This window comes from Oryctolagus cuniculus, chromosome 10 (assembly GCF_051225735.1).
Source record: "Oryctolagus cuniculus isolate XC-2025 breed Fujian yellow rabbit chromosome 10, ASM5122573v1, whole genome shotgun sequence".
Classification (NCBI taxonomy): domain Eukaryota; kingdom Metazoa; phylum Chordata; class Mammalia; order Lagomorpha; family Leporidae; genus Oryctolagus; species Oryctolagus cuniculus.
In genome coordinates this window covers 94620140-94637104 of record NC_142876.1, presented here as the reverse complement: position 1 = coordinate 94637104, position 16965 = coordinate 94620140, and the positions used below count along the sequence as shown (strand labels likewise).

Below are 16965 nucleotides of genomic sequence, written 5' to 3'. Positions count from 1 at the left end.
CAGGTATATAGTAAAAGAAACAGAGATTCAAACAGATACTTATACACCAATGTTCTCTGCAGCATTATTCATAATCAAAAGATGGAGATAGCCAACTGTGCAGCCACAATGAATGATACACAGTGATGATACACATGAATGAATGAGTGATACACAAGTTGTGGTATATGCATCCAATGGACTATTATTCATTCATAAGAAGAAATGGAATTCTACACACTGTAACATAAATGAACCTTGAAAATATGCTGAGGGGCCGGCGCTGTGGCTCACTTGGTTAATCCTCTGCCTGCGGCACCGACGTCCCATATGGGCACCGGATTCTAGTCCCAGTTGCTCCTCTCCCAGTCCAGCTCTCTGCTGTGGCCTGGGAAAGCAGTGGATGATGGCCCAGCTGCTTGGGCCCCTGCACCCCTACGGGAGACCAGGAGGAAGCACCTGGCTCCTGGCTTCAGATCAGCGTAGCTCTGGCCGTGGCAGCCATTTAGGGGGTGAACCAACGGAAGGAAGACCTTTCTCTCTGTCTCTCTCACTACTAACTCTATCTGTCAAATTAAAAAAAAGAAAGAAAGAAAATATGCTGAGAGAAGCCAAATGCTAAAAGGACAAATATTGTTATGACTCCACTTATCATAATAAGTTAGGAAGAAAAGTAACGTTTTAAAACGCACACCACTCTACCTTTCCACATGTTGGCATCAATCCTTTCGGACTTTTTTATATGCCGAAGAAAAAAACATCCCTTTAAAAGTAACAACACCCGATCAAATGCATAAAGGTTTCTATTCAGCCAAGTAAGCTAACAATGTTTAAGTATATCCTGCCACAGCCAGAACAAAAATTAATACGAAAAGATTTGAGTTTTCTCTAATTGCACCATAATTTTTTAATGTACCTCATTGTTTATCAACTAGAATTCACAAAAATCATGTAAGAGCAGATAAAGGAGAAATCTGTAACCATTTTAGCAACTGCAGTATAATCTAGGGGCTTCCTCCTAACACCTCATTCAGTCAAGGTTAAGTTGTTGACATTTAAAAATTTTGCTGTTCAATCATTTAACAACTATTCCCTGTCTACCCTGTGGGGTTCCAGCGCTGTGGCTGGCTACACAAATGCACAAGACACTCAAGCTCACTTTGGCACCAGAACTCACTTGCATTACGTGCCCAGCTCTCATCTAGTCATTGCGGGAGCGCTCGGTGGAGGAAGTGACGTTTAATCTGAGACCTGAGGAATGCAGAGGAGTTAACCATGCCCGCGTGCCACTACAGGAGCGGTGGTCAGCGTCTTGTGGGCAAGTCTCTTAACCCCGCTGTGCCTCAGAGACCACGTTGTTAAGTCTTCCATCATGAACACTGCGGGTTGGGTCCACGTCTGGCACATAGCAGCTAAATGTATTGGGCACTTGTGATTTTTGCCACAGTGTGGTATAGGCTTGACGTTGGGAGCGACAACACGAAACGAGACGTACCCGCTATTGGTCCTAGGTGTCCAGCCCTTGCCTGTTTTTGTAGCAAAACAAGCCTTCCTTCCACACAGAACATACAGTATAGAAAATACTTATTTCCTTAAAACATTTACGTCTTTGTTCCCGTTTTTGCCTTCTCCATGGGAAGCAAGGCATGGCGCTGAGGGTTCCCTGAGGGAACGTTGCGGGTCGCAAAAGCGAGGAACGCGGGATTCAGCCTTGGAACCCCGGCAGCGCCAGCGAAGCCGGTTGCCCCGGGAGCCGCCGGCTGAGCGCCCCCGCCAGTACGGCCCGCTCTGATTGGTCCAGCCTGCGGCTCTCCCGTCCTAGGTATCCAATTGGCGTAGAGCTTGTTGAGCGACAGCTGCGGTAACCGACGTACACAAGAGGATTGAGCGACTTGTGGAGGGAGGCGGAGGCCAGACCATGAACTTGGGGTAAGCTGGGACTGGGAAGGTGGTCGTCAGCTGGGAAGTGGGTGACCTCAGTCACTCCGTGGAGTCTTTCACGGAGAACCTTCCAGACTGCCGCCGCTGGAAGCGGCAGAGCCCAGCGCCCTGAGATAGAGGGGGATAGGGCAGCCTTTCCCGACGCCGCGGACCCTATTTTTCACTAAATAACTCGCGTTAAAACTCTCCGGGACCTCCTCTGCGGCCTTTTAGCTCTGGGTGGGGAGGAGCGAAGAGGCGTGGAGGAGAAACGAGGAGGGCGGTTGGAGAGAGGTGGTCTAGCGGCTTCCCGGGGCGGGGTTGGGAGCGCGGAATCCTGGCCCAGGCCCGGAGTGTGGGGCGAGCCTGGCTTGGGGTCTCGCAGAAGATCGGAGCACCCACGTGTGTGCAAGGCCGACCAGGCCAGGAACCGGGGCTTCTCGAGTAGTGGGTGGATAACTAAGGAGTGATGGGTGTTTTTCATCCCTCTCGGAGAGTTGTTAATTTTAGGAAGATGAAAAATCAACGAAATCAGGCCTAATTGCACACCCAGTGTAGCAAATGAACGTCGTGTTCTGTCATCTGGGGACGTAAGAAACTACGTAAGGACAGCCTGTCCCTTAAGTCGTGGACTGTGCTGGGCAGGGCGGAGACAGCTGGAAGTTTCATTCAGGGGGTTTTCTTTCTGGGGGGTGACGTTTCACCAACAGAGACCCTGAACTGTTCATGACCCCGCAGTGGGGAAACCCTTCGAACCTAGTCCTGCCGGTGTTTTGCCTTTAATAAAGCGAGATCCTTTGCTCATCCCCATCTGAGCCGCTCCGCACATTGCCCCCTCCCTTGACTGCTTGAGTTAATTTTATCTCCTGGACTTCACTTTTGTCACATACACCTTTTTTTTTTTTTTTCTCCCTATCCTGGTAAGACACTGAATTAATGTTTGGGCTGTCGTTTTGTTTCTGTGGAGTTTTTTATTTAGGACCTTATGGGGTGAACGGGTTTTGTTGGCAGTGTCTCCTGTTACTTTATGCCCATGCTTTTGACATGCATATTATTGTAAATGTATTGTTGATGTGGTCGTTAACTGTGAAAATGTTTTTATTAGAAATATTCAAAATAAAACGGAAATTGTGACCAAGCAAATGTTTCAGCACTCCTTTATTATATGAGATCGTTATCAAACTAATTAGATGCGACTTGTTTCTCAGCTGAGGTGTTTGGTAACAGCATTATTATTCCAAGTCTAAAATTATGAGAGTTAAATGGTCTAACAACAATTAACTTATTGCTTACTAACAGTTGAGTTCTTTTTTTTTTTTTTTTTTTTTTTTTTTTTTTTTTATTTTTTTGACAGGCAGAGTGGACAGTGAGAGAGACAGAGAGAAAGGTCTTCCTTTGCCATTGGTTCACCCTCCAATGGCCGCCACAGCCGTTGTGCTGCGCTGATCCAATGGCAGGAGCCAGGTGCTTCTCCTGGTCTCCCATGGGGTGCAGGGCCCAAGCACTTGGGCCATCCTCCACTGCACTCCCTGGCCACAGCAGAGGGCTGGCCTGGAAGAGGGGCAACCGGGACAGAATCCGGCGCCCCGACCGGGACTAGAACCCGGTATGCCGGCGCCGCTAGGCGGAGGATTAGCCTAGTGAGCCGCGGCGCCGGCCAACAATTGAGTTCTGTAGGTTAGAGATTAATTCATATTGAAAACTTTGAATAATTTTCTCCCTGTAGTTTTTGAAAGTTTTGTCTTGGATTGAAAAAACATTTCTAATTAAATGATTTGTTTGATATTTACAGGATACCTATATACATTTAAAGAAACATTTACTTTTTGGGTTTATATGAACATTTCTGGCTGATTGAAATGTTGATATTTCTTAAAAATAATGAACAACTCTGTTTATATTGCAGAGATGGTTTAAAGCTTGAAACTGAGCTACTGGATGGGAAAACCAAGCTAATACTGTCTCCATTTGGTATGCTGTGTTACTGGAAATCTACAGTGTTGACTTAAGTTCCTGTATAAGATTTAAGTTTAACTTGTTTTGCATGTAAAAGAGTTACATTTAAATAATATTTTGAAAACTGCTTCCTCAGATTTGTGCAGATTTACTTTTAGTCAGATAAACTCAGGTTATATCACAGCTTTACTATTGTCAATATGCAGATTCATAAAATTTAATGTTTCAGTATATTGTGTGTGTAAAACATCTGTTATAGTTACATATAGCATATGTTCTTATTGCCTGATGATTAACATAGGTAAAATTTATGTAATTGTTTTTTCCACATAACACTTTATTGTTAGAGAAAGTAAATTTAAATAAGACCACAGATGCTTAAGACATTTTTAGTGTTAGTTTTAAAACTCAATATAGTAGTACTCTTAACCTTTGGTAGTCAAATGCTTATCTTATTCCTCTCCCCATCCTGTGATCTATTTATAGTTTTACCTTAAAAAAATAACCAAAATAAACCAAACAGAAGTAAATACTTGAATCCCGCTGTAAGAACACTCAACATCTGAACCCCGTTGTAAAAGACCACTCAGCATCTAAAGTTAATGCTTTTGTGGACAATATTTCTGCCTTAACATCTTAACTAATGCTACTTAAAATTTTCTTTCCTGACTGCCTTAATATGTTTTTGGTTGATAGTTTAGTAATTTCTTTTTTCTTTTGTAGAACATAAATCAAAAATTTCTGTAAAGGTAAGCTAATTGATTTTCCACCTGACCTGTTTTCAGATGTAAAGTGCAATTTTTTTTTTATTTATTTATTTTTTTTTTGCAGTGCTTTGAAAATAAGTACTGGGAAATATGAAAGTGTTCTAAGGGGTTTGAAGCGATGATGGGAAGTTAATGCTGCATTGCTTTGAGGCTTGTCTTTTCACCGAAATGGAGTCATAATTGTTCAGTTTAAAAAGCTCTGTGGAGGGCCGGCGCCGTGGCTCAATAGGCTAATCCTCCGCCTAGCGGCGCCGGCACACCGGGTTTTAGTCCCGGTCGGGGCGCCGGATTCTGTCCCGGTTGCCCCTCTTCCAGGCCAGCCCTCTGCTGTGGCCAGGGAGTGCAGTGGAGGATGGCCCAGGTGCTTGGGCCCTGCACCCCATGGGAGACCAGGAAAAGCACCTGGCTCCTGCCATCGGATCAGCGCGGTGCGCCGGCCGCAGCGCGCCGGCCGCGGCGGCCATTGGAGGGTGAACCAACGGCAAAGGTAGACCTTTCTCTCTGTCTCTCTCTCTCTCACTGTCCACTCTGCCTATCAAAAAAAAATTAAAAAAAAAATAAAATAAAAAAAATAAAAAGCTCTGTGGAATCCTTTTCTCTTGATCAGTCCTATCTGGTAGTTTTCTTTAGTGATAGGAATGTTCTGAAATCAGTGTTATATGGTAACCTCGTGTAGTTACTGAGCACTTAAAATGTGGCTACTGTGACTAAGGAACTGAATTTCTAACTTCAGGTAATATTTTTTAAAGATTTATTTATTTATTTGAAAGTCAGAGTTACACAGAAGGAGAGGCAGAGAGAGAGAGAGAGAGAGAGAACTTCCATCCACTGGTTTACTCCCCAATTGGACATAACGGTCAGAGCTGTGTCAATCCGAAACCAGGAGCCAGGAGCTTCTTCCAGGTCTCCCACATGGGTGCAGGGGCCCAAGGACTCGGGCCATCTTCAGCTGCTTTCCTAAGCCATAGCAGAGAGCTGGATAGGAATTGGACAACTGGAACCTGAACCCTCGCCCATATGGGATGCTGGCATTACAGGTGGCAGCTTTACCTGCTACACCACAGCACCGGCCCCACTTCATGTAATTTTTAATTGATTTAAGTTTAATAGTTCCATCCTGGACTGTACAGCTCCAGAGACATTTAAAAATAGATAATCGGGATGGATGTTGTGCTACAGCAGGTTAAGCTATAGCTTAGAACAATTGCATTGCATATTGGAGCACCTGGGATCAACTCTTGGCTCCACTTTTTTTTTTTTTTTTTTTTTTTTGACAGGCAGAGTGGACAGTGAGAGAGAGAGACAGAGAGAAAGGTCTTCCTTTGCCGTTGGTTCACCCTCCAATGGCCGCTGCGGCCGGCGCGCTGCGGCCGGCGCACCGCGCTGATCCGATGGCAGGAGCCAGGAGCCAGGTGCTTTTCCTGGTATCCCATGGGGTGCAGGGCCCAAGCACCTGGGCCATCCTCCACTGCACTCCCTGGCCACAGCAGAGGGCTGGCCTGGAAGAGGGGCAACCGGGACAGAATCCGGCGCCCCGACCGGGACTAAAACCCGGTGTGCCGGCGCCGCTAGGCGGAGGATTAGCCTAGTGAGCCGCGGCGCCGGCCTCTTGGCTCCACTTTTTATCCAGCTTCCTGTTAATGCCACTGGGAGGCAGCAGTGATGGCAGCCCAAGTGGGAGACCTGGATGGAATTCCTGGGTTTGACCTGGCCCTGACCTACTATTGCAGGCATTTTGGTATGAAATGCTGACATTAAAGGTGAAGACTTAAGCCACTCCTTTTTCTGCATTACCATTTAAAAACTTGTTTTGTTACTGCTTTTTTTGTTCCTTATTTTTTTCATTTTTAGATTTAACATTGGCATAAATTTCTCCTTGTAGTTCTTAAAATCTTTGCTTGTCTGTGGATAGGACCCAGTTTGACTGATCTGACACTTTTCCCTTCAACTCTGAGCCCTTGATGGCTTGGTTTTTCTTTCCAGGTATAATCAAGATAGAGAAATTGCTGGAGTAATCACTTAATATATGGGTGATGATAATCAGAGAAGTTCCACAGGATACCTGTAAAAATTATATGTCTCTATTTATTTGCGGTAGTCACCCCTACCCATCTATTGTTTTGCTTTCCATGGTATCAGGTAACCCACGGTTAACTTTGTTACAAAAATGTTAAATGGAGAATTCCAGAAATTAGCAATTCATGTGTTTTAAGTTGTGCATCATTTGTAGCAGCATGATAAAATCTTACTCTGCCCTGCCTAGGACATGAACCAATCTTTGGTGCAGCATATCCAAGTGGTATACCCTACCTGCCCATTATTCACCTAGTAGCCATGTTGGTTACCATACTGATTGTTGTGATATTGTAGTACTTATATATAGGTCTCAGTACTGTCTGTCCTTTTGGACATGCACTGAGGATTTTGGAATATATCCCCCATCAGTGTTCTATAGTTAAATACTTGGCGTGTGTCCTTAATCATAAAATATAGATGATGTATTACTTTCTTTCCCTTTACTATTAATATATTTCAATTAGCTGCTTTTATCTGAGTCACATTAAAAAATACAGTCCCCTTTTCCAACTTCCTAGCTGAAAAGCTACATAAAATGTTTGGTTTGGGATTCTACAGGGTTTTCTTCACATTTCTTATTCCTGTTGATATCCTTAATAGATTTGCTGTAGTCACCACATTTTGAAATCATTTTGTTGTCTTTTTGCTTACGTGAAAGGCGAATAATAGAGAAGAAATCTATCCTCTGGTTCCCTCCTCAAATGGCCTCAACAGCCAGACATGTGCCAGGCCAAAGCCAAGAGCTAGGAACTCCATGCTAGTCTCCCACATGGTGGCAGGAGCCACTGCCTTTCCAGGTACATTAGCAGGAAGCTGGATTGGAAGCTGAGCAGCAAGGACTAGAACTGGCACTCTGATGTGAGATGCCAGTGTTTTAAGTAGTAGTTTTACACACTGTGCTACACCCTGGCCCCATTTTGTTGTCTTTTTAAAAGTTTTATTTATTTGAGAGAGAGAGCTTCCATCTGCTAGTTCATTCCCAGGCCATAGCGAAAAGCTGGATCTGAAGAGGAGCAGCCAGGACTCAAACTGGCACCCATATAGAATGCTAGTGCTCCAGCAGAGGCTTAGTCCACCGTGCCACAGTGCTGGCCCTAAATAAATCTTTAAATTTTTTTTTTTTTTTTTGGCAGGCAGAGTGGACTGTGAGAGAGAGAGACAGAGAGAAAGGTCTTCCTTTTCCGTTAGTTCACTCCCCAGTGGCTGCGCTGATCCGAAGGCAGGAGCCAGGTGCTTCTCCTGGTCTCCCATGCAGGTGCAGGATCCAAGCACTTGGGCCATCCTCCACTGCACTCCCGTGCCACAGCAGAGAGCTAGTCTGGAAGAGAAGCAACCGGGACAGAATCCGGCACCCTGACCGGGACTAGAACCCGGTGTGCCGGCGCCGCAGGTGGAGGATTAGCCTATTGAGCTGCGGTGCCGGCTAAAAAATTTTTTCCTGATGCCAGATAAATTGTGAAGTCAGCCAATATCAAATAAATGCATTAAACATTGTCTTTATAGTATTAGGGAAAATACTGGTTTTGGGTCTGGCACTATTGCATAGTAGGTTAAACCTCTGCCTGTGGCACTGGCATCCATGGGCACTGGTTCCAGTCCTGGCTGCTCCACTTCTGGTCCAGCTCTCCAGTATTGGCCTGGGAAAGCCATGGAAGATGGCCCAAGTACTCGGGCCCCTGCACCTAGATGGGAGACCCGAAAGAAGCTTGTGGTTCCTGGCTTTGGATCGGCCTATATCCAGCCATTGCAGCCATCTAGGTAGTGGAATGGAAGCAGAAATCAGCTGATGGAAGACCTCTCCCTCTGTCTCTCCTCTCTATCTGTAACTCTGCCTCTCAAATAAATAAGTAATAAATCTAAAAAAAAAAAAAAATACTGGTTTTATGACATGAAAAGCCTTGTTTGATTCATCTAATCCAGTAAACACTTGAGAAATATGTTTGCTTTTTTTTTTTTTAAGATGTACTTATTTATTTGAAATGCATCGACAGATATCTTCCATCTGCTGGTTCATTCCCAAATGGCCATGACAGCTGAGTCTGGGCCAAACTAAAATCAGGAGCCAGGAACTCACTCCAGGTCTCCCACATGGCTGAAGTCCAAGTTTTTGGGCCATGTTCCACTGCTTTCCCAGGAGTACTAGCAGGGAGATAGATTGGAAACAGAGCTACCAGGACTCAAAACCATGCTCTGAAATGGGATGCTGGCATTGCATGTATTGGCTTAACACACCGTGCCACAACACTGGCCCCAAATATACTCTTTTCTAATTTAGTAATCTGAACATAATTGAATCTGGTAGTTTATGATTTTTTGCTGCCTTCATTTGTTTTTCCTTTCTGGTTTTAAGGTACAAGTACTTGGAGTATTTCATTGTTAGACTGGATGTATATTCACCTTATATCAGGTCATTACCCTTTAAAAAATGCTTTTGAAGACTTTATTTCTGAAGTAACTGTGATGTGGCAAAATAATTCAGTTAAATTAGAATTCCAGTTAATAGAGTTTATGTAGCAAAGGTTTATTACACTTGTAAGATTTCGGTATGTATGTAGGACTCCACTGGGGGTGAGAGGTGGGATGAGGAATAAATCCCTGTTCCTGCTTTCTAGAAGTTGGGTATCAAGTAAATAACTATATATTAGAAATAAAGAGTGCTATACTATGTTTATGCAAAAACGAGAAAACATTGGAAAGAAAAGCTCGTTCTGGTTTGGAGAGACGGGAATGCTTCATGAATAAGGTGACATCTTAGTTAGAACTTAATATTAGAGAGTGATTTGTAGTCAAGGATGTAAGGAAGTATATTCCAAGCTTGAAGGAAATAGCAACTTATTAAGATATGTAGCATGAATTGAATTTCGGTAATACTGTGTACATTTGTGTGCTTGAGGACTTTGAAATTATTTAATAGGAATATAAGGAGCCATTAAAAGAATTTATGAAACAGGGACTTCTTATAATCTGTGGTTTTAGGAAATAGTTTCAGGGTAGTTTTGTGAAGGACAGATAATCATACAAGAGGGTCAGTTCAATTCTGATTGCAGTAGTCCAAGGGAGAATTTTAAAACAAGGCCTTGTCTTGCATGGTAGCTAGAGGAATGGAAATGGGCAGAAGTAAGATGATTTCAAGGTATGTTATGGGAATACACTGTACTTAGCAATGGGGGGAGGGGGAGATATTCAACTTGTACCTCAAAAAGGCCTGTATGAATCAGAGCAGGGCAATATTAGTAGAAAGTTAGGGTCAAAAAAATAAATAAATAAATAAAAGAAAGTTAGGGTCAAATGTGTAAGCCAGATATAGTCTGCTGATAATTGGCTTAATCCACACAGTGATTTTTCAGAAAGTTGAATGAGTTTGCCAGTATCTAAAATAATTTGTAAATGTATTATAAAATCTGACATTCTTGGTTATCTTTAAATACTGGATGATTTAGCAACTAGGCTCAGGTTACTGTTTGGCAGTCAGTGTAGAGTAGTTCTGAGTGATACCTCTCTCCTTTGGATGGAAAAAGTGCTTTTCATTTAATGCCTGTACCTATCTAGTCTAATTCATAGTAGGTATTTGAGTTTACCATCCTTCATTTAGAGAATTTGTTGTATTAAAATAGCTACACGAATAGAAGGTAAAAAGACATTATTAATTTATTCAAGAGACAACTAGAAAGAGCTCCTACCTGTGGGTTCAAATGCCCAGGAGCCAGAAACTCAATCCAGGTCTTCCACATGGGTGACAGAGACACAACTACTGGAGCCATTACCGATGGAATTGGGAGCAGAGCTAGGGCCTGAACTCCAGTATGGGAAGCAGTGTCTTCAGGTGCTGTGTGAAGTGACTGTCATAAAAAGGCATTTTAAGATTCAGTTATTGGCCGGCGCCGTGGCTCACTAGGCTAATCCTCCGCCTAGCGGCGCCGGCACACCGGGTTCTAGTCCCGGTCGGGGCGCCAGATTCTGTCCCGGTTGCCCCTCTTCCAGGCCAGCTCTCTGCTGTGGCCAGGGAGTGCAGTGGAGGATGGCCCAGGTGCTTGGGCCCTGCACCCCATGGGAGACCAGGAAAAGCACCTGGCTCCTGGCATCGGATCAGCGCGGTGCGCTGGCCGCAGCGCGCCAGCCGCGGCGGCCATTGGAGGGTAAACCAACGGCAAAGGAAGACCTTTCTCTCTGTCTCTCTCTCTCACTGTCCACTCTGCCTGTCCAAAAAAAAAAAAAAAAAAAAAGATTCAGTTATTGGTCTCATCAAAATCTTACGGGCGGATCATTGATGCAACAGTTAACACACTGCCTAGGATGCCTGCATTCCTTTGCAGAATACCAAGTTCAAGTCCCAAACTCCACTTGTGATAAAGCTTCCTGCTATTTAAAGCACACCCTGGAAAGGCAGCAGATGATAGCTCAACTAATTCAGTCCCTGCCACTCAGATCGGAGCCCTAGATGGAATTCCAGGCTCTTGGCTTTCACCTGGCCCAGCCGTAGCTGTTCTGGCCATTTGAGGAGTAAACTAACAGATGGAATTCTCTCTCTCTTTTTGTTATTCTGCTTTTTTTTTTTTTTTTTTTTTTTTTTTTTTAAGATTCATTTATTTGAAAGGCAGAGTTTACAGAGAGAGAAGACAGATCGTCCATCTGTTGGTTCACTCCCCAAATTGCTGCAATGGCTGCAGCTGGGCCAGTCCCAGTCCAAAGTCAGGAGCTTCTTCCAGGTCTCCCATGGGGATGCAGGGACCCAAGGACTTGACCCATCTTCTGCTGCTTTGCCAGGCACATTAGCAGGGAGTTGGCTGGAAAGTAGAGCATCTGAGACTCAAACCTACGACGTTATGGGATGCTGGCATCACAGGCGGCAGCTTTACCTGCTATGCCACAATGCTGGCCCCTGTTTTCCTGCCTTCCAAATCTTTTAAAAAGGAAATCTCTAAAGCATGGTGTAAGTAAGATGAAGAGGACAATAAACACATCTTGGGATTGAAGCTGCAGGTATGTTTTGAAATGTAGGGTGAAATACAGTCCATTCACTGGTCAGTGTAGTTTATATATTGTGGCATTTCTTGAAACACAAGGAGCCAGCGCCGTGGCTCACTAGGCTAATCCTCTGCCTTGCGGCGCCGGCACACCAGGTTCTAGTCCCGGTCGGGGCGCCGGATTCTGTCCCGCTTTGCCCCTCTTCCAGGCCAGTTCTCTGCTGTGGCCTGGGAGTGCAGTGGAGGATGGCCCAAGTCCTTGGGCCCTGCACCCCATGGGAGACCAGGAGAAGTACCTGGCTCCTGCCATCGGATCAGCGTGGTGCACCGGCTGCAGCGGCCATTGGAGAGTGAACCAACGGCAAAGGAAGACCTTTCTCTCTGTTTCTCTCTCTCACTGTCCACTCTGCCTGTCAAAAAATAAAGAAAGAAAGAAAAAGAAACACAAGGAAAGATTAGATATGATTAAACCATATGAAAGTTGTTAGGGTTTCTAGCCCACTGTTTGACAGTGGGGATCTACTTTCTTACTCATCTTTATAGTCTCAGCACTTTTCCCTTAGTGATGAGCACATAAAAAGTTACTGTTGATCAAATGATTGCTCAGTTATTTTAGGTTAGTCTGTTTGCGGAAGTGTTCAGTAGATTACAAGCATGGTAGACTTGATATATGCAGGCTGTGAACCACTAATGGCAATGAAAAACCTGAACTTGGGCTTGTCATCGTGGAAGTGTGAGAAGATACTTGGGAGGAAGAAATTACCAGTACTGACTGATAAGCTAAAGAAAATCCTGAAGGCGGATAGTCAAAAGATGACTCTGCAGTTACCAGTCTGAGAAATTAGAACAGCAGTATTATACAAATGGAGTATTTTGGAAAGCAAGAGATAAATAATTCAGGGTTACAAATGGTGTGGTTGAGGATAGTGTCACAGATAGGACTAACTAGTGCTAAGCCTGTTGAGTTCCAATAGCAAAGAAGAAGCCTTTAGCTAAGAGACAGAAAATGAGATCATATAAAAGAGATAATGGGGCAAACATAGCATGGGGGTGTGTGTCACAGATCATTGGGGCTTTTTAGTTCATAGTGAATGTAAGTTCAGCTTTTCCTCCAAGTAAGATGAGCCACTGAAGGCTTTTTATTTTTATTTTTTAATTTATTTGAGAGATTGAGTGTGTGCTCCCATCTGCTGGTTTGTTTCCCAGATGCTGGAGGCTGGACCAAGCCCAAACTGAGAGCCAGGAAGTCAGTTCAGGTATCCCACACGTATGGCAGGAAACCAGTTCCGTGAGCTATCACCACTGCCCTCCCTGGTCTATATCAGCAGGAACCTGGAATTAGAAGGCAGAACCTGTCAGACCTAAGCACTCCAATGCGGAACACATTCATCCTTATTGGCATCTTCACTGCTAGACCAATTGCCCACTCCCATTGGAGACTTTTGAAAAGAGTGACATGATCTGACATATACTAAGTCTATCACTATGACTCTTGTGTTGAGAATAAATGGGAGCAAGGGTAGAAGCACAGAGACCAGTTAGAAGGCTTTACAGTGATTGAGGTGACTGCCAGTGTCTTGAAGCAGAAGGGTAGCAAAAGGGATACTCAAGAGTGGTTAGATTTAGGATGTTTTAAAGATGGAGCAGATCAGTGTTTGCCAACATTAAATGTGGCATGTGAGAGAGGATTCGTGGATAACTCCACATGTTTTAGCATGAGCTAACTACAATGGGAAGGACTGATGGGAAGGAGGAAGATCAGGAGCTTTGAACATGCTAAGTTTGAAATGTTTGTTACAGACCCAATGTTAGTGTTGGATAGGCAGGTGAAATGTGACAAGAAGGGAGAAGAACATGTGGAGCTATAAGTTTGAGAGTCATCAACATGCATAATAGTTAGAACCACAAGAATAGATGTAATTACTAAGTAAATGAGTGATCTTAGAAATGAGATTCTGAGACTGATTGCTGGGCATGACAACTTTAACAAATCTGAGAGAAGAGAAAGAGCCAAGCAAGACTAAGAATACTAGAGTAGATCAGAAAATAACCAGGATTGTCAGGTGCTAGAAGTGAAAAAAATGTTTCCACATGGAGTATTCCACTGTGTAAGATACAGCTCATAGTTCAAGTAAGATAAGAATTTCAGAATGGGTCACTGAATTTAGCAATGTAGGTATTATTAGTAACTTTGAGCAGTTTTGTTAAGATCATATGGATGAAGGCCTGGTTGGAATGGGATTGTAGGAGAAAAATGGAGAAAGTGGGATTAATAATTTTTTAAGATGGTAAAATATAACATTTTCATATGCAGACATGTGATCCAGTAGAAAAGAAAAAAATTCCAGGAGAAAGCAGAAAATTGTTAGCTATCCTTCAGAAAGGGAGGATTGTGGGAATGTGTGCAAGTAATGGGAAGGCAAGAAGTTTGTCTGAGGCAGATGCTGTATAGGTTTGGAGGTGGAATCTTGAAGTTCTGAAAGCTTTTCTCTAAGATTTTCAGTGAAATATTAAGATCTGAGAATAAGATTGGTAGAGAAAATGTTAGAGACTTGGGTAAAAAGAAAAAGGTTGAAATAGTAACTTAAAAAGTGACAGTAAATGAACTGGAAAATGTATGTCTATAAGATAACATTAGGTTCCTGTTTAGTGATGTTGGTTATAAGTTTAAGGTGAAATGAGTTCACATGGCTATGGTTTTTTTCCCTCTGTGGATGCACTCAGAGTAGGTAAAGAGATTTTACCAGAGTTGGAATTTGCCAAATACACATGAACAATGATTTTGGTTGACTGTAGAATTTAATATTGTTAAGGGAAATGGGAGCAAAAGAGAGTAGCGGTAGGATTGACAGATTATAGATTCCAGCAGAGTGTTGGAATTGGGAAATGAGAGGAAGCAAGTTGAAAAAAATGTAAAGAAGTGGTCGTTATCCAGTGCTTGCAATTGAGTTGATGGAGAGGTTGCATTTATGGTAGTTAAAAGGTCAGTATGAGATGTCACTCTGGGAATTAGTAGTGAAGATAACATGGAAGCCAACAGTACTGGAGCAGAGTTGGAGGAAATGAGAAGACAGGGTTTTGGAAGAATGATCTATGAGTATATGGATGGCAAAGCATCAAGAATTAAGACAGGAGTCATGTCTGAGAGTGGTCCACAGTATAAGGTATTCAAGGAATAAGGGCTCTGGTAACCTGTGGGACTCCAGATGTGTATAAAGAGATTGTGTGGGTAGTATAATGAAATGAGATACAGAGCGGAAGTGGAATAAATGGCTTGTAGTGACTGGAATGAAAATTCTTCTGTGTTCCTTGTTATCCTTAAGTAAAATAATTTCTGTTTGTTGATGAATCTTTCAAGTAAAGATCTGCAAAGGTTAAGCATTAATTTCTTATGGCTGTAATATCTAAGTAGCAACATGGAAAAAGTTTACAGGACAGATTTATCACAGATATTCATGATTTTTCGTGGACTGTTATAAAGTATATGTTTCTGGTGTTTTAACAGATGGGAAGTAAGACCAAAATTGCAAAATGTGCTTTAAGAACAAAACAAACTGGACACATTCTAAAATCAACACAAAATACTTGTATCAGGAGTAAAGAACTTTTGCAAAAAAAAGCTATTGGCTCAGAAACTTTACAGACAAAAGGTGAACAAAGTAGAATGACTTTTTCACTTGCTAAGGATTTATGTAAGCCATATTTAGATAAAGACTGTCTTCATATCCAGAAAGAGTTTTCACCTGCAACCCCTAAAACACAGAGAACTAGAAATTCTGTAAATACATCTCCAGTGGCTAAGCAGCAGGCTTGCAAAAAGCCCATCACAGCTGACAACATGAAGAGCAGTTTGGTGTGTCTGACACAAGACCAACTACAGCAGATTTTGATGTCTGTTAACCAAGGAAATAGGCCTATTTCCCTGACTGAGAATGGAAAAGAGGAAGAAACAAGTAAGGTTTTTCTGAAGTTTAAATGTATATTTGTTTTCTTAGTATGTGTTTTAGAATTTCAGGTTCATTGGATTTTATGTAATTGTGCATCTTTAAGATAATTATCCTCTAATATGCAGGATTACTTTTATGGTTATAATACACTCTGTTTTAAGGTCAGTGGTCAGAATATTATTATTATGTACCATAGACTTAAGAAAATCAATTTATGTGAATTCTAGAAAAGATGTTAGTATAAAAATCATTCTACATAGGAGGCTTTACTTATATTTAATATAATTGTGTGTGTATAGTGGTTTTTAAAGATAAAGGCACTACAGTATGAAGATTTGACTAGAATTGCTGTAAAGCATTGTTTGCTCCCTGCATTTGCTCTTCCTGTCCCTCCGTTCGTGCTAGGAATTAGCAGTTTTCGGGAAAACATAGAGTAGTGGAGCGTAAATGTTACGTGCTTTTTGTTTCGCAAGTTAGGGCATTGTATTATGGCTTCTTATTTCAGCTTTGAACTAAGGAACTGTGAATATGAAGATAATAGAAGTATTAAAGTTTTATTGTACAATAGTGAAATAAGTTTAAAAATTGAAATTGACATACCCCATGGAGATGCCTCACAATTGGGATGGGGACTAGTTAGCTCTTACATGCTCTCAAGGTGCTCAGGATGGAGTCATCTGTCCTCTTTTGGTCCAGATTATTCTTGGTAAAATGAGGAAGCTGAATTTATCTTTGAGATTAGAGTTCTAGTTCAGAGAACAAAGAGCAGCTTACAAGTTATAATGAGAAATAATATCAACAAAGTTTAAAAGCAGCATTTGCCTAATCATGCAATGAACTACCTGTTAGATATACTTTCTCTTCATTGGGAGATCTAGTATAATCAGGAGGAATTAGAACAGTTTTTAAGCCAGTATATGTGCCCTCTAGGAGACATTTAGTTTAGATATGATAGCTGGAACATGGAGACAACAGTTCATAAAAAAGTTTTCCACTGATTTCATGGCTATATGAGAAAAATAAGTTCAGTTAATGACTTTTGTTACTAAGCTATTTGCATTTCCCTTTAGGTTATGATTTGTGTTATTTGTAAAATTCTGTCAAGAGGCCGGCGCCGCAGCTCACTAGGCTAATCCTCTGCCTTGCGGCGCCGGCACACCGGGTTCTAGTCCCAGTCGGGGCACCGGATTCTGTCCCGGTTGCCCCTCTTCCAGGTCAGCTCTCTGCTGTGGCCAGGGAGTGCAGTTAGGATGACCCAAGTCCTTGGGCCCTGCAACCCATGGGAGACCAGGAGAAGTACCTGGCTCCTGCCATCGGATCAGCGCGGTACACCGGCCACAGCGTGCCGGCCGCGGC

General features: G+C 42.8%; 1 protein-coding gene across 36 annotated transcripts in view; it reads left to right on the top strand.

Moving 5' to 3' along the window:
- The first annotated feature begins 1244 nt into the window (after positions 1-1244).
- CCDC66 (coiled-coil domain containing 66) overlaps positions 1245-16965 on the top strand; it is a 46041-nt gene continuing 30320 nt past the window's right edge. For 8 of the 36 annotated variants that reach the window (XM_089306059.1, XM_070050707.2, XM_070050702.2 and 5 more), the window contains exons 1-4: positions 1369-1908; positions 3806-3870; positions 4579-4604; positions 15168-15615. In XM_089306059.1, coding sequence (XP_089162185.1) covers positions 1898-1908; positions 3806-3870; positions 4579-4604; positions 15168-15615 — 550 coding nt within the window. In that variant the 5' untranslated portion in view covers positions 1369-1897. Of the gene's footprint in view, positions 1909-3805; positions 3871-4578; positions 4605-6605; positions 7496-9048; positions 9106-15167; positions 15616-16965 lie in introns of those variants that run through there. The other 28 variants (XM_089306070.1, XM_070050706.2, XM_089306065.1 and 25 more) reach the window with 16 other exon arrangements.